This window comes from Adiantum capillus-veneris, chromosome 6 (assembly GCF_014529385.1).
Source record: "Adiantum capillus-veneris isolate H3 chromosome 6, ASM1452938v2, whole genome shotgun sequence".
In the NCBI taxonomy this organism is placed as follows: domain Eukaryota; kingdom Viridiplantae; phylum Streptophyta; class Polypodiopsida; order Polypodiales; family Pteridaceae; genus Adiantum; species Adiantum capillus-veneris.
In genome coordinates, this window is record NC_140936.1 from 99,491,213 (window position 1) to 99,517,102 (window position 25,890).

Sequence of the window (25,890 nt, forward strand, 5' to 3'; positions counted from 1 at the left end):
AGGAGACCATAGTGAAAGCACACATTCATGATGATCCAGTTGAAAAGAAATCACATATAATCATGTGCCTGCTAATACACATGGTAATACACGCACACAGTATGGGCACAATAAAAGGAAATTTATTGTAGCCAATTCTGAAGCAGGTAAAATACCCAAGGGGTCCCGTGGTCCTCTCTCTCCTGAGGACTTTGATAAGGCTAAAAAAGAGAAGTTATGTTTTCAATGCTTGGGAAGAGGTCATGGCAAAAAGGATTGTCCCAAGGGAAAATCTATTGCACATGGCAAGGAGAAAGCAGTGCACACGGTGCAACTGCTGCCTCTTGAGTCTTTCTCATGATTCTCTACAGTGGAAGTAACACACACCGAGGTGGTGCATGAATGTTGTCTCACAGCTTCCATGTGGCAACAGACCTTCAGACCACATGAGTTAGTACGTATGCACGGATCTCTGCAAGGGCACAAGGTGCGCATCTTGGTAGATGACGGTGCTACTCACAATATCATTAATTATGGATTGGTGAAAAAACTCAAATTTCCTCAAACTTCGAGTTCCCACCGCTACGAGGTAGCAATGATTAATGGATATGATGCCAAAATCTGGGATACTCAAGTCCGAGCTGTACCGCTGGAAGTACAAGGCTACTCCATATCCTTGGATTTTCAGGTTATAAACATGGAGAGGGCAGACGTGGTCCTTGGTAGGGAAGAAAAAACTCAAATTTCCTCAAACTTCGAGTTCCCACCGCTACGAGGTAGCAATGATTAATGGATATGATGCCAAAATCTGGGATACTCAAGTCCGAGCTGTACCGCTGGAAGTACAAGGCTACTCCATATCCTTGGATTTTCAGGTTATAAACATGGAGAGGGCAGACGTGGTCCTTGGTAGGGAATGGTTGCATAGCATAGGACCATCATTGAAGCGTAGCTATGAGCACAACAGCTTGATGTTTGAATCCCATGGCGCACATGTGTTGTTGTTAGGAGAGAAGGATGTGCCTTCTTCACCACTGATATGTACAGCTGAGCTTATGCAGCTCGTTTCTGATAATGAAATAGATCAAGTTTTCTTGTGTTACTCATTGTTTCATTTTCTCTCTAACATTGAATCTGTTGAACATTCCTCAATGCCGCATGCTTCTCTCTCATCTATTCCACCAATGGCTACTTCTCAACAGAAAAAGGTTGCTAGTGATTTTTGTCATAAAATCTAATATCTAACCAACCCAAATGATTTTCTCATATTAAATTGATCACTTAATGTGGGAGAATAAACGGGAACAAGTGTTAAGATATAGATATGTGCTTATAGATCTATCTCAACACGGGGCCAATGGTAAAGGGGCCCAAAAGGGAGATGGTCTATCAAAGAGCAAGGCTAACCAATGGAGCATAAGACCTTAGGGTTAGCTTCATTGAAGACCTCCAATAAATGTGTGTAAAAGTCCTTTGACCTTAGGTAAGCTAGGGCTGAGCTTGAGGTGGGAACCCGGCCCAAGCTCGAGGTGCTTGTCCTGCTTGAGGTGCTTGTCGTGCTTGAGGTGTTTGTCATGCTTGAGGTGCTTGATTAAGATGCTTGAGGTGCTTGACTGGCTCCATGCTTGAGGTGCTTGATTAAGATGCTTGAGGTGCTTGACTGGCTCCATGCTTGAGGTGCTTGACTTGCTGCATGATTAAGGTACTTGAGGTGCCTTGAGAAGCTTGCCTGAGATGCTTGTGGGAACACCCCCTAGTTCAAGTGCTTTGTCATGCTTGGTGAGTAAGGTGCTTGATCACCTAAAGTCAAAAGCATTCCTACAAGAGGGGGGGCGAGCCCTTTTCCTAGGGGCTAGAGAGAGAACACCCACTCACACACACAAGGGAAGCCCCAACTTGAAGAGGCAGCAAGGACACATGTCAGGCCCCTACCCTTGTTACCTTCATGTGTTGCTTGAAGCCTATTGGCTAAGCTTCAAAGGGGTCCAATGATAAATTACATGAATTATCTAATTGTTTTAGCATTTATCTAGCCCTCTCTCTCAAAAAGGAAAGGGGGACACTTGTCTCAAGGTTACCCCTACTGCTTGTAATGCCTCCTGCTCATGATTGGCTAGGCCTGGGAGGGTCCAATGAGCTTCAAGCATGAGCTACAAGGGGGGGTCGACCCAAGCTAGCTAGGGGCTTGCTTGAGGGGTATACTCACCCACACACACTCACAATCACTCTCATTGTGTGCTATGCAAAGTGCAAGAGCTCCCTCTCCTTCTCCAAGCAAGTAGAGGTTGAGAGCCTACACCAACACTCTTGGCTATGGAGTGCAAATCCAACCAAGATCCATGCTTCAATGCTTAAGCTTGACATCTCCTTCTTCTTCGTTACTATGCTATTATGTATGCTAGCAACAAGAGTATGATAAGTGAGGAACTAGTTCTTTCTCCTATGAAATGTTTCTTCTTCCTCTTCCCTACCCTCATTCCCTGCTAGCTCTCTCCACCTTCGAAGGTGTTTGAGGTCTTGGGACTGAGGCTTGGGACAATTAAAGCTTTCTTCAAGTTCATGTTATGCTATGATTGTGATGCATGAAGCTTTCCATCTTCATTGCATCACCTAGGTCACAAGGAACACATAGAATGTATTGTAACAAGTCTCTCTCTTAATGGGAGAAATCATAATCCAAATGCCTATTGGAGGGGGGACCGGCTCCACATAAATCCGGTCCTCAACTGTTGTCATGTTCTCTAAATTCTCTCTCTTGCAAAAGTATTGTTCATGCCAAGTTAACTAATTGCTATGATTATGTTGCTATCTTCAATTATGTCTACCCGCTATGCTCACAAAGTTATTTCTCGAAAGTATTCTCATTAATTTTCGCTATTCTCAAGTTGAATAGGCTAATTCCATTACAATTTTTAAAAATTATTAAAGGAATTTCACGATGTTTTTCCTAATGATTTGCCATCAAGATTACCGTCGACACGATCGGTGCAACATAGCATCGATGTGGTTGCAGGCAGTAAACCAATCAGTAAACCACCCTACCCCATGAGTTACTCTGAAGCTGCTGAGGTGGAACGTCAGCTTGCTGACTATCTTAGCAGAGGGTTTATCCAACCCAGTTCTTCATCATGGGCTTCTTCTATCCTATTAGTGAAAAAAAAAGACAGTAGTATGCGCATTTGCGTAGACTACCGTGGCTTAAGTGCGGTTACTATTAAGAACAAGTACCCATTGCCATGCGTGGATGAGTTGTTCGACAAGCTCACTCATGCTCGTATTTTTACGAAAATAGACTTGCGGTCAGGTTATCACTAAGTACGTATTCGACTTGCTGATATACCCAAAACTGCATTCCGAACATAGTTTGGACACTACGAGTTTTTGGTTATGCCTTTTGGATTAACCAATGGGCCCGCAACATTCATGACACTTATGGATAATGTCTTGAAGCCGTACTTGGGCAAATTTGTCATAATTTTTCTCGATGACATTCTAGTATACAATGCTTTTGAAGAAGAACATTTACAACATCTGAGGCAGGTGTTCGAATTGTTACGAACAAATCAATTATATGCCAAGGAATCTAAGTGTGATTTTCTAAAGGAGGAAATTCACTATCTTGGCATGTTATTTCGGTTACTGGACTACACATGGATCAATCCAAAGTGGATACCATTCGGCAATGGCCTTCTCTAAAAAATCTGGAAGAGTTACATATATTTTTTAGGATTTGCAGGTTTTTATCGAAGGCTCGTTAAAAACTATGCTAATATTGTTGTTCCCACGATGGACCAACTAAAAAGCAAAGGCAAAGCTTTTCAGTGGGGACCCGCTCAACAACATAGTTTTGATACGCTCAAGGATGCATTAGCTACAGCTCCAATCCTAGCTATTGTAGATCCTTTGAAACCATTCGTTCTGGAAACGGATGCCAGTGACCGTGCTATTGGAGCAGTCCTTCTACAAGAAGGGTGGCCAATTGCATTTGAAAGCAAGAAGCTTGATTCAGCACAACATAATTACTATGCTTATGAATGCGAACTCTATGCAATAGTGTTTGCCTTGAAAACATGGCGACATTATTTGTACGGTGCTCAATTTGAGATCGTGTTTGGCCATGAAAGTATTAAATGATTTACACAACAAACCGATTTGAAGGGTCGAAAAGCCAGGTGGGTTGAGATTCTTCAGGAAAATGACGCCAAGCTTCGATATCTTAAAGGACGATACAATGTGGTGGCTGACGCTCTTAGTCGTATGCAAGAGATCAATTCTCTCTTGTTCACGGAACTTCATAGTGAATTTTTGGATTCTCTAAAGGGCAAATATGAGCATGATGACGCATATTCCAAAGTGTGGAGCCATGTACAAATAAGGGATCCTTCTCACTCCAATGATGGTAGTGTATCGTTAACCTCCACACACAGTTCTCCTCTTTGAGTGATGAACTACAACGATGGAAGAATTTTACCATCGACAATGGGTACCTACTCCATAAGGGGAGAGTTTGTGTACCGACGAACACATACATTTGGCGCCAAATCCTTTATAAATGTCATGACAGTCTAAGTGCAGGGCACCCGGGTATTAGAAAAACTTATGCTCTCGTACGACGACAGTTTTACTTGCCAGGTTTACATGGCTTTGTTCAAGATTATGTCTTGCATTGCCAAAAATGCCAGGTTAACAAAGCAGAGCGCCTGAAAGCAGGAGGACTCTTACATCCTTTGGAGATTCCCAATGGTAAATGGGAAAGTATCTCTATGGATTTTATTGTGGGTTTATCAACCACTGTATGTAAGTTTATTCCAACCAAATCAACGATTAAGACTCCAGAATTAGCCAAGTTATTTGTGAACAACCTATACAAGTTGTATGGCTTGCCAAGTAACATTTTCAGTGATCGTGATCCCAAGTGTAACTGTCATCTTGGAGGGTTGTGTTTAAACAATTGGGCACAACTAAATCTCAGTACAGCCGATCATCCAGAAACGGATGGTCAAACTGAACGAGTTAACCAAGTGCTAGAGGATATGCTACACGCATACATTAGCAAGAAACAAATAGACTGGGAAGAATATCTACCTCTTCTTGAGTTTGCTTACAATAGTGCTAAGCATGTCACGACTGGATTTAGTCCTTTCATGCTCATGTATGGTTTTCAACCTAGGTCACCGGTTGCGGTGGGGTTGGCAATCGAAAAACTCCAACAGGTTAAGGATTTTCTCCAAGATCACATGGATATGCTAAAACTCACTCGTCAGAACGTCCGACAAGCGCAGGATCGGTATAAGAAGTACGCTGATGAGAAACGTTGGCAAGTTACCTTTGAGGAAGGGGAGGAAGTATTTTTACGTGTGCCGGAGCATTCAGAAAGTCTGAAAACTGGGCCAACACCTAAATTATCTCCACGATATTGTGGGCCTTTCAAAATACTCAAGCGAGTGGGTGATCGTGCCTACAAACTATCGCTACCTACACATTCTCGTATTCATCCGATGTTTCATAAAATCCGTTTACGTAAGCGGTTACATGGGGACGACAATGTCATTGGCCAACAGATTCTGGTCAATTTCGTTGAACCTCCTACCTTACCGCATGAACCTGAACAAATTCTTGACTATCATGATTTACGTACACGTCATCATGTACGTCGACAAGCTTTAATCAAGTGGAAAGATCGACATGAGGAAGGTGCCACTTGGGAAAACATTAGTGTTCTTAAGAAAAAGTTTCCACTTTTGTTTTTGAGGACGAAAACTCTTCCTTAAGGGGGGAGTAATGTCAGGACAAGGGCAAGGCCAGGGAGTCATGGACTGGGCCAAGGGCCGGACTAAGCAGTGTGGACAAGGGAATCCGGCTAGGGCAAAAGGCTAGGAGCATTGCCTATATAGTGGGAGGTTGGGAGGTGGATTCCAGGGTCTAGTTACCTCAGTCTTTACACATCACTTGGCCTCTCCGACTCAGATCTGCAATGCACTCAAACTTTGAATTGCCATATCTCTCTCCTTGTAGCTCCGTTTGACGAGCCGTCTGGACTTGCTCCTTCAACACTTCAAGCTCTACATCCTCAAGCCAAAAACCCGCACCTTGGACATCCTTTACCTGCTATCCCATCTAACCCACTTTGAAGCTCTTTTGATCTTAAAACCCACATAAAACATACATCTCCGTTGCCAGTTGATTGCCCATCCCTTTCCCATCTGCTCCAACCCTCTGCCTTGCACGTGTTAGCCTACACATCACTGCTTGTGTCCTTTGCTAGGGTTGCCACGCTTTGGCTGCACCATCATTGCCCAACCCCCTTGTTGATCATTCATGTTTAACTAAAAAACAACTTTAATCTTCTACCAACTGCAAAAACTGGCAAACACTGTTAGCAAAGCAGAAAAACACTACCAACTATACAAGGCCCTACATATTGCTTGCTGATGGCAAACCTCAAGTGGGTTGCCCCACCCCTTGCATCACAAAGCTTTCACCTGGATCAAAAACCCGGCACTGATACCTTCCATCCATTTGTAACACCTTCTAACAGTGTTTCACCCATGTCCACAGGCACACAATATGCCCAAAGCACCTTAGCATCTCTTTGTGCATTTACCTGCCTCATCAACACACCTGGCCCATCAAGTATACTGCATGAACCAACCAATGTATCTGGCTTTGCAACCACATCATCTGCACCAACCAAGACTTGTGACCCTCCCTCCCAACCATGTAAAGCAGAGCTCCTCTCTATGGAACCTTGTATCCGGCAGATAACATACGTCTTTCAAACATGTATTGCATACCTCTTTTGACAACTTAGACCCACTTTGGGCATTCTTTCATTTGCCATATGACATGTCTGCTCCTCTGGACTCTCCACCTCCTCTGAATTCGTGCTCTCCTTGTTGCAGGAATGGCCTTCTTTTTCTTCAATCATCAGCCCAAAGAACTCTTCCTGCTTGTCAACTTCAATTGCTTGGTCTTTGATCACCTCTTCTACCACTTCATCATGCTCTGCTGCGGGTAGCGACTAGAGGCGGGCCTCCGTCTTTTTATTGGTGCACTTACTTTTATTGACTTACCTTATTGGTAACGCTTACTCTATGTGGGCTGCAAAATAGGGTGGGCAGCATATCACCAGTGACCACGAACTCGGGTCTGCTGGGAAAGTCTCGCCCGTGTGCGCGCGCGCTCTCGCGTGTGTGAACTTTGAAGACAGTGAGCCTCGGGTGTTCTGGTGTCTCTCTCTCTCTCTTTCACTGACACGCGAGCTCACACATACACGCGCTCGCAGACCGTGCGACGAGCGCACATTCGCGCTAGTCAATGCTCTCGTGAAGGTACACTGCTCCAGTGGTCTCTCTCTCTCTCTCTCTCTCTCTCTCAGTGCCCACTTCCCGCATACCTACACAGAGCTTCCCGCCCTCCAATATCGTTGAGCTCTCCCTCAGAGATCGCCGGACAAGTGCGGCTTACAGATTTTGAAAATTTTGAAAATCGACTGTCGAGGTCGCCCATTTCAATTTCTCGTGTCGCGTTACAGAAAAGGCAACATCGGGCTTTGGAGCTCCATTTCACAGAGCATTACATCATTGTGCTACACAGACACCTCTACCGTGGTCAAGATTCACACACATTTTCAGGGTATCTACTGAAGAGCAGCTCGAAAGCCCTGGACCATACAAAGAAGGGACCCTTTTCTGCTCATGAAACTCGTCATAAAGCCAGGTGCTTGTTTGCAGTACCGTAGTAACACAAATTTTTGTGACCAAGGCTTCTCAGGTCAGCTGACAGCAGAACTCACACACACGCACATACATAAGAGGGCGGCTCAGGATTCTTGAATGATTATTCATAAGCAATATACTGCAGGAGTTAGTTTCTGATAGAAAAAGCAAGCTTGGATTCCCATACTTACGATCTGGCATCTTATGCCATTTGTAACTGAGGACAGTTTGGTTTAAAGGGCATAACTGTAGCTAGATTTCAATCAGAAGTTCATTCTTTTGATTTTTGACCAGAGCAGTTCTGGCCTCAACCCAGTTCACATTTGTTGGGTTCTCCCCAAGATACGACTTCTTTGCAGATTGCCTTACCTATCCCTTAGCTGCAAGATTTGTAGTATTCTCCCGCAATCACGGAAATTAACCTTTAGTGCAGCGCTTTCTTTCGTCTTGCTGCGTTTTTTGTAATACATGTATTCTTCAACAAAATCCTCTTGATGGTTTGAAATATCATGGATGTTCAACAAGAATTCAAAATGAGGCTCAAAAGTGATTCTGCTGAATGCATGGTACCCCTAGCAGCGCTGCTAAAGAGTGAATTTGACAGTGACAAAGGCCAAAGCCCCACTGTTCGATATGGTCAGGCTTGCCATGACAAGAAGGGAGAGGATCACATGTTGGCAAAGGTGGACTGCCAACGTCTCCCTTCAGATGGTTCATCCACTTTTGGAGTGTTTGGGGTAAATTGCTTCAGACATTTTACTCATTCGTTTCTATATTACTTATATGAGATTAGGAGAAGTCAAATGTATTGCAGATGATATGATTTACCTTTTATGAGTTGTCTTTGAGTGTTCCGCATTAAGCACTCTTTTGCACATGCATTTTTATAAAAAACAGTGTGCTATTATGGTGAGTCATATGCTGGTGGTTTGGTTAGTATGTTGAGCTAAGGGTAGGCAGCTTTGTGCTGCGCAACACAGTTGTTTTTATACATATCTATAGAGCTTACCTATAGAACTAACACTGAAAGTTTTATATCTCAGGTATTTGATGGCCACAATGGTGCTTCAGCTGCAATTTTTTCCAAAGAGAACTTGTTGCGGAATGTGCTAAGGGCTCTTCCAATCACAACAAGTAGAGATGAGTGGCTTGCAGCCCTTCCTCGAGCCTTAGTGGCTGGCTTTATTAAAACAGACATTGATTTTCAAGAGAAAGGTTTGCCGTTAGCCTTCAAAAAGGGCGTAATTGCAAGCATAATAACATAGTTACAAACTTGCCGTATCTGTTTTGCAAGTGAAACTTCTGGAACAACTGCAAAACATAGTTATAAACTTACTTCAAATGTTTTGCAGGTGAAACTTCTGGAACAACTGCAACGCTTGTACTCGTGGACAAGTGGACAGTAACTGTTGCAGCTGTGGGTGATTCCCGGTGTGTACTTGATGCCTCAGGAGGTGGGGTCTTTGCGCTTTCAGTGGACCATAGATTTGAAGAGAATGCAGAAGAGTAAGTTGGATATAAGTCTGTCTTATCTAAGATTATGTTCTGGTACTTTGGTCAGTCAAAAAGTTATGGAGGGTAGTTGTTATGCCCTATTTTTCTTTAATTGTTCCATCTTTCCTTTTGCTCCTCGAGGTGGGTCTGTATTTGCTGTGATCACCTTTGAAAGTACGAAGCGACTGTCAAGTTTAGAAATAGTCCTCGCATGTTCGTTTTGCAATTAATTTCTTGAAGAGCTTCCTTGTCATGGTACAAATCAACAAGTGAAAGGCCTTGTGACAAATTTCAAGGCCACTGTCATACTATGATGGTTATAGTCGGGAAGTGGGTTTCTTATTTTAGGACTTTGATTTCCTTTATGTTCCTCAAATTTCTCTGGTCTCTTTGTATATTTGCAGAAGGAAACGTGTAATAGATTGTGGAGGTGAAGTTTGCAGACTCAGCTTAGCTGGTGGTGCTGAGGTAAGTTGATGTTGTCGCTGAAGTTTGCAGCTCTGATCGTGGTTATGAGAGCATTGGTTTGTCTTTTCTAATTGACTGATTGCTGTAATATTAGCCCTAATCTTGTTGAATGATCACCTTGGCCTTGACCATTCTATCTGTCGGTTACTTTTTAGTGTAAATGCTATCAAATTTTGGACGAGGACAGATAGCTCCAAGTTTCAAGTTTAGGAAACAATACGAGATGTTTTTGTTTATCAATCAATTTCATGGACATAGTGAAGTTTAGACCCCTGCTACTTTGCACCCAACCCTCTTGTATGCGACCAGTCAGAAAATGCATGCCTTTGTTCTATACTCAAAGCGATGCCAAGAACCAAATCCGATCTGAGCTGTCTTGCTCCTAGGTATGAAACCCTCCGACGGGAAACACCATCTGTGATGTTGATGCAGAAAACTGCGACTATGCCAACTGTTGCTACCTGCTGTTGTCCTGTGTGGCTCAACCTGTCAACCACACACGGCATACATCAAGCCACAAGAAGGATACATGGCTGTAAACTAATTTCCTCTTGTGTGTATGCAAGACGGATTGCCACCAGGAGAGATTGCATGCGGGAGAGAATGCCCGGAGCCGATTGAAGAGTGCGAGACCAAAGGGCTGCCCCTTTGCGCTACCTCCTCCTCCTCAGCATGTTCCCGTGCATCCTCACAATTGGTATCAGAGCTAGGGGGAGTGGCATTGCCTCCTTCACCGTCTTCGCATGTACTGGCTTCAGAGCATGCTACGCTGGAAGGCCTTAGCTTGCAGCAGAGAAATAGGTTCAGAAAATTTTGGAGCTCTACAATTACTGAGCATAAGAGCTTCAAGATCTTTGGAAAGAGGAGCTTTTTTTTTGAAAGTTCCACACTTCACAAAGAGCGCTGGAATTTTAAGCATTGCAGAGCAAGCAAGGCCATAACTTAGCACAGAAAAGCTAGGCAAGAAAGTGTTAAAATTGAACGCTTGTAATCAGTGCAACTCAATACAATAGGGCTGGAAAAGGTTTAAGACAAGCCAAGGAAAGCTATCAAGAACATTAAACTCTACAGAAGGCAACACGGGTAACAAAAAGAGTTTGAAATCCCCTATGCTGAGGAGAGCAAAGGGCCTTGTGTAACAAACTGTTGACGTGTCGACCTACTGAAGAACGGAGCTACCGGCCGAGGGGCCTAAACCCTAAAAGGAACAAGCAACAGAAGAAGTGTCACAGAGTGATGACGTGGTTGATCGAGAGCAGAAACCCTAACCCTAATTTCTGCCGAAAACCCTAACTGCTGAAACCCTAATTCTGGAAACCCTAACCCTAAAACCTGCAAACCCTAATTCTGAAAACCCTAACCCTAAAACCTGCAAACCCTAATTTCTGCCAGAAACCCTAACTGCTGAAACCCTAATTCTGGAAACCCTAACCCTAAAACCTGCAAACCCTAATTTCTGCCAGAAACCCTAACTGCTGAACCCTAATTCTGGAAACCCTAACCCTAAAACCTGCAAACCCTAATTCTGCTGCCAGAAACCCTAAAACTGCAGAAACCCTAACCCTAACCCTAAGGACAGATTTCTGCGTTTTGCGACGTGGCAGGCTGTACGGATTTCCATGATTTACGTTGGCAGCTTTTTGGCTTTGCTTTTGAACCAGAAGCTTTTGAGTTTTAAAAGCTTTTTACTATAACTGCTTTTTAGGCCAAGGGCCTTTAAATATGAGGCTAGGGCTCATTCTCTGGCATGCTTCAGTACGAAGGTGCAGAGTCTGGAGTACCGGCTTGTACTGTGTTGATGCAATATAAAGAAATACCGAAAGGGGCGCCAAGGTTTGGGGCCAATACTCTCTGGGGTGGAATTCCGCCACTCCGTGTCGCGTGTCGTCTCTCTCTCCATTTCAGTTCAGTTGTTATTTGAAGTGCTTAAAGTTGTTCAGTCTGTTGTTTTCTATTGGCACGTGGTGCCCGCCTTGTGACAGTGGTATCAGAGCATCAGGCGTGTGCTTTTCTGAAAGCATACCGGTCCTACAAAAGAGCAGACAGAGGTTTATTCGAGGATATCTTCGCCCTCCAACCCGGACTTATTAAAGAGCAGACAGCTTTATTCGAGGATATCTGCGCCCTCCAACCCGGACTTATTAGCCACTCCTCCAACCCGGACTTCATCGCGCATCGGGCGCGCTCCCGTCTTCACCGCAGTGTCTTACAGGGCATAAGCCAATTAAGATCACTTGCAAGAGAAGGATCCAGATTTGTTTCAAGTCACTGTTTTTCTCAGAAGCAGTGCTATGCAGATGTTGATTTCTACAGCTACCAAGCAGAATACTCCAAGTACTTGGCAAGCTTTCAAGAAAATTTTTGCCCGAAGTTGTATGGTTTATGACATCTTCCTTCGGAGTGCAACTTCTGGCAAAGTGGGGTATCCTGAAATGCTTGCCATGGAAACCCTAGCAGATTATAAATTGAAATTTTTCGACATCTCTCAGTAGATGTCTCTTCACGAGCAGATGACCTTGGAGGTTCAGTGTGATTGCTATCTCTTGGGACTACCATCGCCGCCAAAGAAACACTGTTTCAAGATGGAAAGTCAGTCGACTTTTCGAGCTCGATTGATGTCGAGATTGCTTTTTAAGTTTAAGTTCTCTTTGATCTTGTTTGGTGATCCTGTTTGGAATTTGTTTGAAATGGATGAAATCTGTTTTGAACCTGTTTTGGTGCCGATTTGAATTGTTTGACTCTGGTTTGATACTGGTTTCAATGATTGGTGATTTTACTCCCGGGTGGAGAAGTGAGAAATACTGTTTTGGTATTGTTTGAACCTCGGAACGACGCAGGCCGATGCCTGGGGAGCGTTTCGTTGTATGCTTGAAAACCTCCAAACGACGCAGGCCGATGCGTGGGGAGCGTTTGGTTGTATGCTTGTAAAATAATTGTTGGTGTGACTCCCGGCCCGGACCTGGATGGTTATGCGGGAGGAGTATTAAGAAGTCTGAGCAGTGGTTACTCTCAGCACCTCCAAACGACGCAGGCTGCGGTCTAGGGGGCGTTTGGTTGTAAAAGGCCTCTATATCTCCCGGCCCGGACCTTTCTAGGTTATGCGGGAGGAGTGATGAGGGAGTCGTTGAATATCTCCCGGCCCGGACCTTGTTAGGTTATGCGGGAGGAGTGTTCATCGGCGGCTTTATGTTTCTATGTCCTGTAACATGCATATGTGAGCATTTGTGTTGCATTGTGATGTGCCAACCACTGAATATTCCTAATTGGATGAGATTGCCTGGGTATGTAATTTTAGTGCATCAAGACACTCGAGGAAGATCAGTACGGTCTGGGTGTGATGGCTAATTTTACTACGCCGGAATATCAAGAGTTCTGATCTGGACGAAAGGAGAAGCTAACTCCTTGATCAAAACAGCCGATAGGAGCAGCTAACTCCTTGATCAAAAGAGCAGAAAGGAGAAGCTAACTCCTTAATAAAAAGAGCAAATTGATTGTCCCTTGGAATGTCCCTCGGAAATTTTTGAACTAACTTGAGTTGTTTTGCAGATATGCTGTAATCGCGGACGATTATTCTCTTTCAAGAAGGGGAGATGTAACAAACTGCTAACGTGTCGACCTACTGAAGAACGGAGCTACCGGCCGAGGGGCCTAAACCCTAAAAGGAACAGGCAACAGAAGAAGTGTCACAGAGTGATGACGTGGTTGATCGAGAGCAGAAACCCTAACCCTAATTTCTGCCAAAAACCCTAACTGCTGAAACCCTAATTCTGGAAACCCTAACCCTAAAACCTGCAAACCCTAATTCTGAAAACCCTAACCCTAAAACCTGCAAACCCTAATTTCTGCCAGAAACCCTAACTGCTGAAACCCTAATTCTGGAAACCCTAACCCTAAAACCTGCAAACCCTAATTTCTGCCAGAAACCCTAACTGCTGAACCCTAATTCTGGAAACCCTAACCCTAAAACCTGCAAACCCTAATTCTGCTGCCAGAAACCCTAAAACTGCAGAAACCCTAACCCTAAGGACAGATTTCTGCGTTTTGCGACGTGGCAAGTTGTACGGATTTCCATGATTTACGTTGGCAGCTTTTTGGCTTTGCTTTTGGACCAGAAGCTTTTGAGTTTTAAAGGCTTTTTACTATAACTGCTTTTTAGGCCAAGGGCCTTTAAATATGAGGCTAGGGCTCATTCTCTGGCATGCTTCAGTACGAAGGTGCAGAGTCTGGAGTACCGGCTTGTACTGTGTTGATGCAATATAAAGAAATACCGAAAGGGGCGCCAAGGTTTGGGGCCAATACTCTCTGGGGTGGAATTCCGCCACTCCGTGTCGCGTGTCGTCTCTCTCCATTTCAGTTCAGTTGTTATTTGAAGTGCTTAAAGTTGTTCAGTCTGTTGTTTTCTATTGGCACGTGGTGCCCGCCTTGTGACACCTTGCGCAACAAACAAGTAGGTGGAGCAGTCTCTTCACCTTAGTTGTGTGAGAGCTCCTTTTTACTTTATCTGTAAAGAATAAGGGGTGTGTACAAGAGTGGGTGCCCGGACGGACAAGTCATACCGCCTTTACCCCAACACATGATTTCTCTACTGACCTTCGGAAAAGCTTTCTATCATGTAGCACTCAGGCTTCCTAGATCATTCCCTTGTTAGGCATGATCCACGACTTTAGCATGCTAGGGGCCTTGGTTGAGAGGGGTGTGCAGTGAGAGAGTTAGGACTCGCATCAGCTTCTTTTGTAAAGCCAACAAAAAAAGATAGAACTTGTCAAAGCGTCATAGGCATGAACTGTGAAAAGGAGAGTTGTTGGATGTGAAGGGGAGGCCATGCCCTAGACGTGCTTGCGTTTCTTGATTGTGGTTTTAGTCCTTGTTCTTACATCTCTTAAGCCTTATGAAAATGCCTAGTTTGGTGGTCTACATAAAGTTGGTGCGCATGTTCTTCGCCAAAGAAGCCCATTGCTTATCTGATGATTGCACATATTCTTGTAGTTGATGCAAAGCCCTTAACTCTTGTTTTCCTTCTTAAGTCTAGTCTCCTGAACCCTTCCTTGTTTATGCCACCTTCCAGATGCCTTCATGGCCCAGTTTTTTGATCTACTTATAGCATTCACATTGCATGGTCCTTGGTTGTGGGTTGGCCACCTGCTCACTTATTGCAGGGTATGACATCTGTCATGTGTACATGCCTGATGGACCGCCTTAGCCTAGCCAGCTGCTTTTCAGTCCAACTCTGTTCTTTTGGCCTTCTGCCTCCCACTTTTAGTAAACCGTAACTTGCCCGTTTATTATGTCCTGGTGCTGTTTTTTTTGGTTGGCTGTCTTCACTATACATATGGGCAGTCCATGTCGCAATTATGTCTTCCTGAGGAGCTTGGAGCTGCTCCACCTCTGTGTGCTTCTATTCTCATCATTGTATCCCCAGCATATGCCTTGGTTTGGTTTATGATCAGCATTGATGTTTTTTTTGCTTTCTTGGTAATGAATCATAATATCTATTTTACAGATTGGTCCTTTGCGTTGCTGGCCGGGAGGGCTGTGCTTGTCAAGGTCTATTGGAGATGTGGATGTTGGAGGCTTTATTGTGCCCATACCTCATGTGAAGCAGATTCAGGTTTACAATTCTTGTTCTTTTCTTTTTGATGTTGAGGTGCTTTTACTGACTTTTGTATTAACTTTTTGGGCAGCTTCCAAAGGCCGGTGGAAGGTTGATTATTGCCTCTGATGGTATTTGGGATGCTTTAAGCTGTGAAAAGGCTGCCAAATGTTGTAGAGGACTACCGGCTGAACTTGCTGCCAAGCAAGTGGTGAAGGTCTCTCTCCCTCTCTCTACACACACACACACACACACACACATGTGCGTGCGCAAAAAGGCAACCATGCGTCTTGCATATACACATGAATATGTGTGCATGCAAATGTACATGCCATGCTCAGATGCAAGTGTACATACACATACGCTTATCCCATGAGGGTGCACTTTTGTGCATATCTAATGTTTTATCATTGGGCAGTTTGGTCTTCCTTGGGTGTTGATGTAATCTCTCCCTTGGGATAGTTTCCTACGATGTTAAAATTCTCCTTGGGTGTGTGTGTGCGTGCATGCGCGCGGTAATAAAAAGAGGAAAAAGCGAGGTAGATTGGTTATGCCATTTCCCTCTTGAATAACAGGTCTTGAGTTCAACTCTCCTCGTTGGGTAGATCTTTAATGTCTCTTGGGAGTTTCCTACGATGTTAAAATTCTCTCTCTCTCTCTCTCTCTCTCTCTCTCTCTCTCTCTCTCTCTCAATTTCTTAAAAATTTCACGAAAAGTGGTATGAGTTCTATTACTTGAAAAACTCCTCAGAACGCCCACAAGACTGATTACATAGCATATGCCTAAAAGCCACATCTGAAGACTGTGTACAAATAGCCACATGGGGGAACTGAAAACTGAAAAGGCAAGGGGAAAACCTCTCCTAGGAGAATAAAAAGTGCCTTGGCAAGCTATGGAAGAGCTGTTTTTTAAAGATAGGCACTCTGACCGAAAGGTCGATCTGCAACTGCATACCTAAGACCAAGACCGCCAGAAAACCACCAGAGGTGATATAAAGTAAGGAACGGGCTGCCAAGGTAGCTGCTCAATGTCGGGCCAAGCCTGCCATTTTGTACTATCTGAGACCATAGGGCTAAGGAAACACAAAATGGAAGGATCAGTTGATGAGCTGTCATCACCAAGAGATGCTCTGCCGAAGGAAGCCATAAGGAAGGCCAACAAGAGCTCTGTAACTGGAGCAGTCAAGAAGGGCTCAACTAGTGTCAAGGACAGTCCATTTTATGAAGGTGGCTCCTGAGATCGAGAGCTGAAGAGGGAAACTCTAGGAAGAGAGAGAAACTCCTGGTTCCACCAGAAGATGTCTAGTAGCAGAGAACCTGGTAGAGAGAAAAGAGCAGGAACTAAAAAACTCCACACCCCCTAGACACGGAAAACAAAACAAAAACAACAAAAATCAAAACAAAAACCAAAACACCGTACCAAACAGACAAGGTTCGCGCGCACACACTCACACCCAAAAGCAAGCCTTAAAAGTGCAGGAAAAACACATCAACCAAGCTTCACTCGCCCACACTGCATACTCCCACACCCTGAAGCTAGGAAGAACAAACAAAACAAGCAAACAAACAATAAAGCAAAAAGAAAAACTGCAGAAATTGAAAACCCTGGATGCGGGGCCATTGAAGGTAGGCAGGTCGCAAGCTGGCACTGAAGGAGACGGCAGGCCTCTTTGTTGCCAACAAGGAGGCAGGAACAGCAAGCAGACACTAGCAGGACGAGGAGATGATGCTAAACCAGGATACTGAAACCCTAATCTACCTACCACAAGGAATAAAGATGAAACGTGGTGGGAAGATGGAGCTGTGGCTGGGAAAAAGGAACATGGCTCAGAAAATTGGGTTGTCGGCTTCTGCTGTAGCAACTGGAAGAGCATGGCTAGACCTTTAAAGGCGTAAAACAGCAGGACAGTGGTGGCAGCGACACCTGCAAACTGTACGACATACAGCAGCAGCCTCACGAATGGTATGGGGGAGCTTGAGACTCCAGCAAGATTTTAGGTCAAGGAGCATGCGCAATACACAGCTTGTCGTCCTTAAAAGTGTAGCCCGGAACAGAGAATCTAGACATAAGTCGCTCAAAACATTTACAAAAAGAGGATGAGAAGGATATAAATCCTTCAAGGCATCAAGCTATGGGTGAGTAGCAATAGTGACTGAAGTAGCATAAGGTTGACTTGAAAGTGTATTGGCTACTTTCTTGCTTTTGCACACAAGTGATTCCTTCTCATAGATGTGCTAAACCTTTCCTCAGGTTGTAGGCGACGACTCTCATAGGTGACAACATGCCCATCTTGTTAAAGTACATCTCCGAGACTATAGGGCCACAGGCATCGCACTTAAATCACAAAAGATTTTTGTAAATCAGGAAGAACCAAAGATTGGATTAGTTGAAAGTTTTCATTTGAGAGTGCTGAAAGCATTAACTTCTGCAGAAGTCCGTTTGAAAATAGCTCCTTTCTTTGTTAAATCATGCAATGGAGCGGCAATGGAAGCAAAGTGTGCATTAAATGATACATCAGTGGTAATAAGAGGCAAGACCAAGGAAGCGGCGAAGTGTAGAAATATATGTCAAATCAGGCCACTCTTGTGTCACAAGTTTGTGACGTGGCATACTCATCAATTCAAAAGATTGGTTGAGGGGGACTAGAGGGTTAGGGTTTAATAAAGCTAAACCTCCCAATTACCAAGTATGGTCGAGGGGTCCTAACCCTAAAAATAAAGCTCCCAGTGTGGATGAAAAGTTGGTGCCAAAATTTTTGCAAATCGCGCCGCGATTTATGGGCAACCACGTGGCAATCCGTACGGCCCAGCTTGGAGAGCCTTTGGTGGAAGGCTTTTGGAAAAGCAGCTTTTGATAGTTGTAGCTTTTGGGGGGCCTTGTTTTTGTCACGTGACACATCCAACCCTATGTGTCCGTGGACAAGCTACATCATGACCAGGGTTTAGTCAATCAAGTCAGTCTAGCTTAGGAAGTGTTCTTGCACTTTTGTGAGTCTGTTCGCAGACTGTGCATGTCCAGACACTTAGATTAGATGCATATGCTCTGGTTGCACACAGCATGACCATCAGATCTCATCAAGAGCATTTTTACAGTGCATAGACCTATTTTCCCTATTTTGGACATTTTTCACTTATTTAATTAAGTGACTTTTGTTGGAAATTGAATAGGGCAAATTCCATAAGTTTCTATATATAGAAACGTAGCGCTAGCACTTTCTAGCAGAAGAGGCAGCAGGAGCACCTTGCTCAACAACGAAGCTAACCTCATTGCAGATTCGATCAATCACGAAGAACCGATCTTGGCTTTGAGTCGAGGTCCACAGGATCCCCACAAGAAGATTCGATCGATCACAAAGAACCGATCTTAGCTCTCGAGTCGAGGTCCAAAGAACCCCCACAGGAAGTATTATGTGTTCGAATGATTAGTCACCACGCATTGTTCGAGTGTTTCATTCGTGATGCTTTCCTGTATTTTAGTCACCGTCCTTATGTGATCCCTTTTCATAGGCATGCCATATGGTAAAATGAACACGATTCACTCATGAATGAGCACGGATGTATGCGAATTTCTCATGAAAAGCTGAAAAGTATGCATTTAAAGAAGTCACATTCCATGTCTCTTCCGTGGCATGACATAGTCGTCACAAAGTGATGACGTGGCTAACCCTAACCCGTTGAAAACCCTAACCCTAACCTGCTTAAAACCCTAACCCTAACGCTAACCCTAACCCTAACCCTAACCCTAACCCTTACCCAAACCCAACCCGACCCGACCTACCCTAACCGTAACCCTAACCCTAACTTTAACCGTAAAAAGCAGCAACGAAAAACAACGGGATGTTGACGTGGCATCGTACGGCAGATTCCGAAAAACGCGGCGCGTTTCACGTTGGACTGTACGACAGCTTTTGTGCTGGGAAAAGCTACGCAAATTTTTGGGCAGCTTTTTATTCTACGCAATTGAAAAAGGCCTATTTTTGCTTTATTTTGATGGGCTCGAGAGCTTGTGAGAGAAAGAGCCTTGCTTTACTTTTAGGCTTTTGGATTTTAAGCTTTTTGGACTCTGCTTTTGGCATCCCTTGTAAACAAATAAATAAGTGGTTTGGGCTCCCACTCTGGAGAGAATCTGGACGCAAAGTGTGAGAGTGAGACCCAACCACTCTTGTACTTTGAACTCAGATTAATACAAAAAGAAATACCGAAAGGGGCGCCAGTCTTTGGGGCCAATATCTCTACGCACGGAACTCCGCCGGGCCAGTGTAAATCTATTGTGAACTGTGAACTGTTTTGAAGTTGTTATTTGGTGCTGTCGCGGTCGATTCTTGACTTGGAGTGTCCAAGTCTGTTACAGTGGTATCAGAGCACGACCAATTTCTCTTCTACGGGAAATCCGATCCCAATTTTTTTTTTCCGCGGCACCTATGGCTTCACGCAAGGATCAGTTGACTTCCTCTGCATCTGGAGATGTGGCAAGGGATCACAACGAAGATTCCGGCAGAGAGTATGGCTCGCCTTGGCCTACTCGGGCGGAGTGACGAGAGATGGAGCGTCGTCAATTGATCGCCGATGCAACAAAGATGATGCTCAATTTTGCGAAGGACCCAAAATTTGGAAAATATATGAGCGAGACTTCTTTTCAAGAAGTGCATGAGCAATGGCAGAAAACCACACCACCACCCCCGAAACCCGCTCTCAAGAAACCTTCTGCTCACAAGAAATACTCAGAGAAGGAATTAGAAGAGGTGGTTGATGCACGGATTGCTCAACTTTTTGACGCGCAAAACAAAGCTAAAAAGCACGGCAAAAAGCAGAAGAAAGGCACTGACTTCTCGGGTTATTTGGGTCGTCAGTCGACATTTAATAAAGCAAAGAAATAGAAGAAGCGTGTTCGATTTGAAAAAGTACCCAGTTCTTCTTCTTCTTCTTCTTCTGACAGTTCTTCTAGCTCTTCTCATTCGAGCGAAGAAGACCGAAAAGGCAAAAAGTGAAGCAAGAAACAACGCTTTGGAAAGGGCAAGAAAAAGGCAAAGAAGTCTAAATCCGCCCAGTGAGTGACAGTTCTACAGAGGACTCGTCCACAGACAGTTCAGACTCTGACGACGGCAACTTTTATGCAAACAAGAAGAATTTTCATAAAGCCAACCAATATGACTTTCTGGAAGACAAAAGCAAGAAAGTCCGAGAGTTTAAGAAAGGTGGACGATCAATTAAATTTGACACGTTTTTGGGATATAAAGATGCTTCGAAGGCTTTGTCTTGTATACAACAGTTTGACATCGCTTTCGTGGGAGGACGCTACTCTGAGCACTCTAAGATTCTCTTATTTTAAGGGGAATGCTCGAACTTGGTGGGCCACACTTCTTTTAAACAAGATTGTGCCAGTTAAATGACTGAAATTTAAGAAGCTTTTTATTTCTTCTTGGCTGACTCAAGAGTTTGAACGCGATATACGAGCTGCTTGGAACCATCTTTGGATGACCAAAGAGAGATACAGTGGACGCTTATTGCGAGAGATTATGGAGTTTTTTTTATACCCGCCTCTTCATTCAAGAAGATTTCATTCAGAGAATAGATTGAGCGGTTTACCTTGGGTCTACCTACAGAGATCCGAGATCACTGCTTGGAATAGAAGTCAGCTTCTATTCAGGAGTTGATGAGTCATGCGAAACGGGGTTTTGCCATTCACTCTGATAGTCTGATCTACCCCACCGATGAGGTCATGACACAACAAGCCGAACAGTCTTTAGCGAATGAAAGTAGAAAGAGAGCAACCCAGAAAAGAAGGATGTACGACCCAAGCTTACTCAAGAGAGAGCTCGCTTCATCAGGGAGGGGAAGTGCTTTGGATGTGGGGAACATGGACATATCTCCGCGAAGTGCCCTAAAAAGGCACAGAAAGAACAGAATGACAAGGACGACGAAAGGCCTGAGAGTTCGAGAGCAGCTGAGGAATGTGGAAGAAAAGGCAAGATGAAAACAGGATTGGTTCCAGATTGTGTGGTTACCGATCCTAACATCATGGACAAGAGTACAGAACTTTGCCTAGCTTGGGGCAAAGTGAAAGACCAAGAGGCCCTGATCTTCTTTGATGGAAGAGCCAAGGCCAACTTCATTTCACCGGAATTGGCGGCGCAGCTCGAGATCACTCCCGATGGATGGGACCAGTTGATTGCGGAGGCAGTTCTAGCGGCACTCGGCAGGGACGTAGCCATTACACCTGTCATTGGCAAACTTTGTTTGCATTGTCAGGGGTATTTGGGGCATGAGGACTTTTACATAATGCCTTTGGAAGGTTATGATGTTTTCTTGGGAATTCCCTGGTACCACAATACAACGTCGTGGTCGATTATCGGGCGGGAAAGCGACATTGACTATAGAGAAGGGCAGAACCATTGTACTTGACATTAAACTGAAGGGCGAGTCTGTCCCTATTGTATTGGCTTCGGCCATTTCTAAATTAATGAAATCCAGTTTGTTTGTTTACTTGATCTTTATGAAAGAATTGAGTGATGACGATAGGACAAATATGTCTAAACTTGATAAAGAACGCTAAGATTTTCTCCACTCTCACACCGATTGCTTCTCAAAGGGCCTACGAGGCGAGTTACCACCTGCTCGTCCTGAAGATCATACCATTGATCTAATACCTGGAAGCACACCACCGAACCAGCCACCTTATCGTGTGAACCGAACACAGAATGAAGAGATTATGAACCAAGTGAAAGACCTCTTGGAAAAGGGTCTTGTCCAGCCTAGTACTTCACCGTATTGCTCTCCAGTGTTGTTGGTTTTGAAGAAAGACGGATCTTGGAGAATGTGCATCGATTATAGAGCTCTCAACAAAATCACCATCAAGAACAGATTTTCGATTCCTAGAATCAATGATATACTCGACAGATTACAGAGATCCTCGTGCTTTAGCAGGATTGATTTGAAGAGTGGATATCATCAGATCAGAATCGCGTCGAGAGATGTCTACAAGACAGCTTTTCGAACGACTTTTGGGTTATTTGAGTTTTTGGTGTTGCCTTTTGGCTTAACCAATGCTCCTGCGACATTTAACCGGATGATGGAGAGAATTTTTCGAGAGTACAGGCTATTTGTTGGCACTTTCTTTGACGATATCATTGTTTTCTCCAAGAATGAGGCAGAACATAGAGATCATTTGCATCAGGTCTTTCAGGCATTACGAGATCACAAGTTAGTGATTAATGCAAAGAAAAATGAATGTTTCCTACCAGAGATACACTTCTTGGGACACATTGTCTCAGCAGCGGGAGTGCAAATGGATCCGGCCAAGATAGAGACTATCCTGCTTTTCCGATGGTCTGTAAAGACTGTAAAATCCGCTCCGAGTAGGTAATGTCACCACTGAGTAAGAGCATGAATAACCGCCAAAAGCTCCTTCTCTTAAATCTGTGCTGTCATTTCCGGCCTTGAGAACAGTTGGCTCTCGTAAGCAATGACATGGTCTTCTTGCATTAAGACCGCACCCAGACTACGACCACAAGCATCACAATATACTTCAAATGACTTCTGCAAGTCCGCCAAAGTCAAAATTGGTCTTGTGTGGGTCCCCACGAGAAAGGGACTCCTTTCTGTGTCAAGATATGCAAAGGGGAAGGAACCTCTGCAAACTTTCGAACGAACTGCTTGTAGTACGAACACAGTCCCAAGAAGCTTCTAACTTCATGGACATTCTTCCAATCCCGATGTGGTGGGCGAACATGTTGTCACAGTTTCACTTCCAGATTGTCGATGTTCAGGGACAGAAGAATGTGGTGGCAGATGCTTTGTCTCAGAAGCTGTTGGTTCTGGTTATTTCCACGATACATCATAGGAGCTTCGAGGATATGGTCGACCAGTATGCCACAGATACAGATTTTGCAGACATTTTCACACGGATACGAGATGGGGAGACAATAGCGGGATATTCCATTCGGGATGGCTACTCGATGAGAAAAACCATGTTGTGCGTTACACAGCCGTCGAGGGAAAAGGTTATGACTGAATGCCATTATCCACCTTTTACGGGTCACCGTGGCATTGCTACCACCATGAAAGGGGTAGAGAGATACTTCTTTTGGCCGAGACTCAAGAAGGATGTGGAAGAGTTTGTGCGCAGTTGCTTGGTATGCGAGAAGGTCAAGTTTGACAGGCATAAAGCACAGGGATTGTTACAGCCTTTACCCATATCCACCCGCCCTTGGGAAAGTATTGCAATGGATTTCATTTTTTGATCTCCCGAGAACACAGATTGGTCACGATGGTATCCGGACTGTTATTGACAGATTTAGCAAACATGCTCATTTCATTCCAGTGAAGAAAACAATCAAGCCGGATCACTTAGTGAGATTGTTTGTGGCCTAGATCTTCAGATTGCATGGCATGCTTGAGACGATTGTCTTCGACAGGGACCCCAGATTTACGAGTTTGTTTTGGAAGGCAATTTGGGAGAACATTGGCACGCGGTTGCCGTTCTCGTCATCGTTCCACCCGTAGACTGACTGGCAATCTGAGATTGCCAATTAAGTGGTTTTAGATTTATTGAAGTCTTATATCTCGGATTAGAAGACTCAATGGGAAAAGTACTTACCTTTGTGGAATTTGCCTACAATAACACGATACACTCTTCGAAGGGGAAGGCGCCGTTTGAGATTGTTGAAGGTGCTGCGAAGGTTCCACCCTTCCTAAGCACGAAAGATAAGATTTTTCAAGCGGATGAGTATACGCGTGACTTAGACACGGCTTTTGCCAAGGTCCGCGAGGCTTTGCAAAAATCTCAAGAACGACAGAAAAAGGCAGCGGATCGCCATCATCGCGATTTGAAATTGAAGGAGGATGATTGGGTGCTCTTACGTGTTGAGAAGGCACACCTGAGAAAGAAAAAGGGAAAGGAGAGGCTTTTTTCAATGCTTAGTATGCGATACTACGGACCTTTCCAAATCTCTGAAAAGATAAATGATGTCTCCTTTCGACTGAAACTACCTGACACTTGGAGGATTCACAATGCATTTCATGTGAGTTTCTTGAAACCTTTCAAAGGTGATGTGCCTGATGATGGGGAGCCTGATGAGCAACCCGAAGTGGAAGAAAACGAGGAGATTTTTGTTCTTGAATAGATTTTGGCATATAAGGATACGAAGAATAAAGGTAAAGTCCGAAGGTGGTTCTTGGTTAAGTTCAAGAACTATCTTGCATTGGATGTGAAGTGGATGGAGGAGGAGGACCTAGCAGATACTCCTCAGATTGTGAAACTTTACCTCGAGGCTTTTGGTTTAGCATAGTCTACTCCAAATGGAACCCATAATTCAGCTTGGTCGGAGATCTAGTGCAGTGGGATGCACAAGAGGGGAGTTACTCCGCTCCTTTGTCAACAGATGCCCCGATTTTGATACTAGAGTCACTGATGTCTCTTTGAGCTTCAGGGATACTGAGAGCTGACATTATTCTGACGTATGACTTTATGAAATGGAATTCTTGAATATGAAACTGATTTGTTCTTGACTTGTTTTTAAGTGCAGGAACTGATAGACGAAATGACCAACTGGTAGACGAAAATTAAGCAAAAAGCTGCCGAAAAATTTGTTTGTGGCCTATTTTTGCTTAATTTTGATGGGCTTAAGAGAGCTTGTGGGAGAAAGAGCCTTTGCTTTATTTTTAGGCTTTTGGATTTTAGGCTTTTGGGGCTCTGCTTTTGGCATCCCTTGGAAACAAATAAATAAGTGGTTTGGGCTCCCACTTTGGAGAGCATCTGGACATAGTGTGTGAGAGTGAGACCCAACCACTCTTGTACTTTGAACTCAGACTAATACAAAAAGAAATATCGAAAGGGGCGCCAGTCTTTGGGGCCAATGGGCTAGTGTAAATCTATCGTGAAACGTGAACTGTTTTGAAGTGGTTATTTGGTGCTGTCGCGGTCGATTCTTGACTTGGAGTGTCCAAGTCTGTTAGAGTCGTAGAAAGAGCACAAGAAGGATTGAGCATCAAGCATGGGTATTTTCTTTGTGATTTGCTGCAATTGATTGATTTAGATCAGAAAGTCAAGATTCGACCCCATTGTTTGCGTGTGTTTGATGAACGGTTTGGCACTCCGTCACTATGTTCATTTGCATCGCATGCACAGTTTGTTCGAAGGAATAGTATTTTTCTAGTCACTTTACATGGAATGGGTATGTTCATGTTTTTGTGTTGGAAGTGGTTTCATGAATTTTCAGCCTCGGAGATTCTTGAAGAAGGTAGAAGCATGACTATGGACAAAGTTGAAGCATTGAAGGAGCCACAGAAGACTTTGTGTCGCTTTCGGCGCGGCCCAAAGAAGCAAGTGTTGCAGACCTTTATGAAGTTCAAGTATCGCATGACCCACGCATGAGAGTGGACCGGCGAAGAGTCCTTTCCAGGATTCCGGATGCTATTGGCGATCTCCGTTAACGCCATACAGTTCGATACCAGTACCTCACTTTAAAAAGGAGGGGATGTCATGTGACACATCCAACCCTATGTGTCCGTGGACAAGCTACAACATGACCAGAGTTCAGTCAGTCAAGTCAGTCTAGCTTAAGAAGCGTTCTGGCACTTTTGTGAGTCTGTTTGTAGACCGTGCATGTCGAGACACTTAGATTAGATGCATATCCTCTGGTTG

At 44.2% G+C, this 25,890-nt stretch overlaps 1 protein-coding gene across 1 annotated transcript in view; it reads left to right on the forward strand.

The window, feature by feature from the left end:
* Positions 1-7,113: 7,113 nt before the first annotated feature.
* LOC147455961 (putative protein phosphatase 2C 15) overlaps positions 7,114-25,890 on the forward strand; it is a 33,957-nt gene continuing 15,180 nt past the window's right edge. Inside the window, exons 1-6 of the mRNA XM_086514576.1 lie at positions 7,114-8,434; positions 8,741-8,912; positions 9,050-9,203; positions 9,596-9,659; positions 15,160-15,267; positions 15,341-15,466. Of these exons, the coding sequence (XP_086370702.1) occupies positions 8,207-8,434; positions 8,741-8,912; positions 9,050-9,203; positions 9,596-9,659; positions 15,160-15,267; positions 15,341-15,466 (852 nt within the window). The 5' untranslated portion in view covers positions 7,114-8,206. The remainder of the gene's footprint in view (positions 8,435-8,740; positions 8,913-9,049; positions 9,204-9,595; positions 9,660-15,159; positions 15,268-15,340; positions 15,467-25,890) is intronic.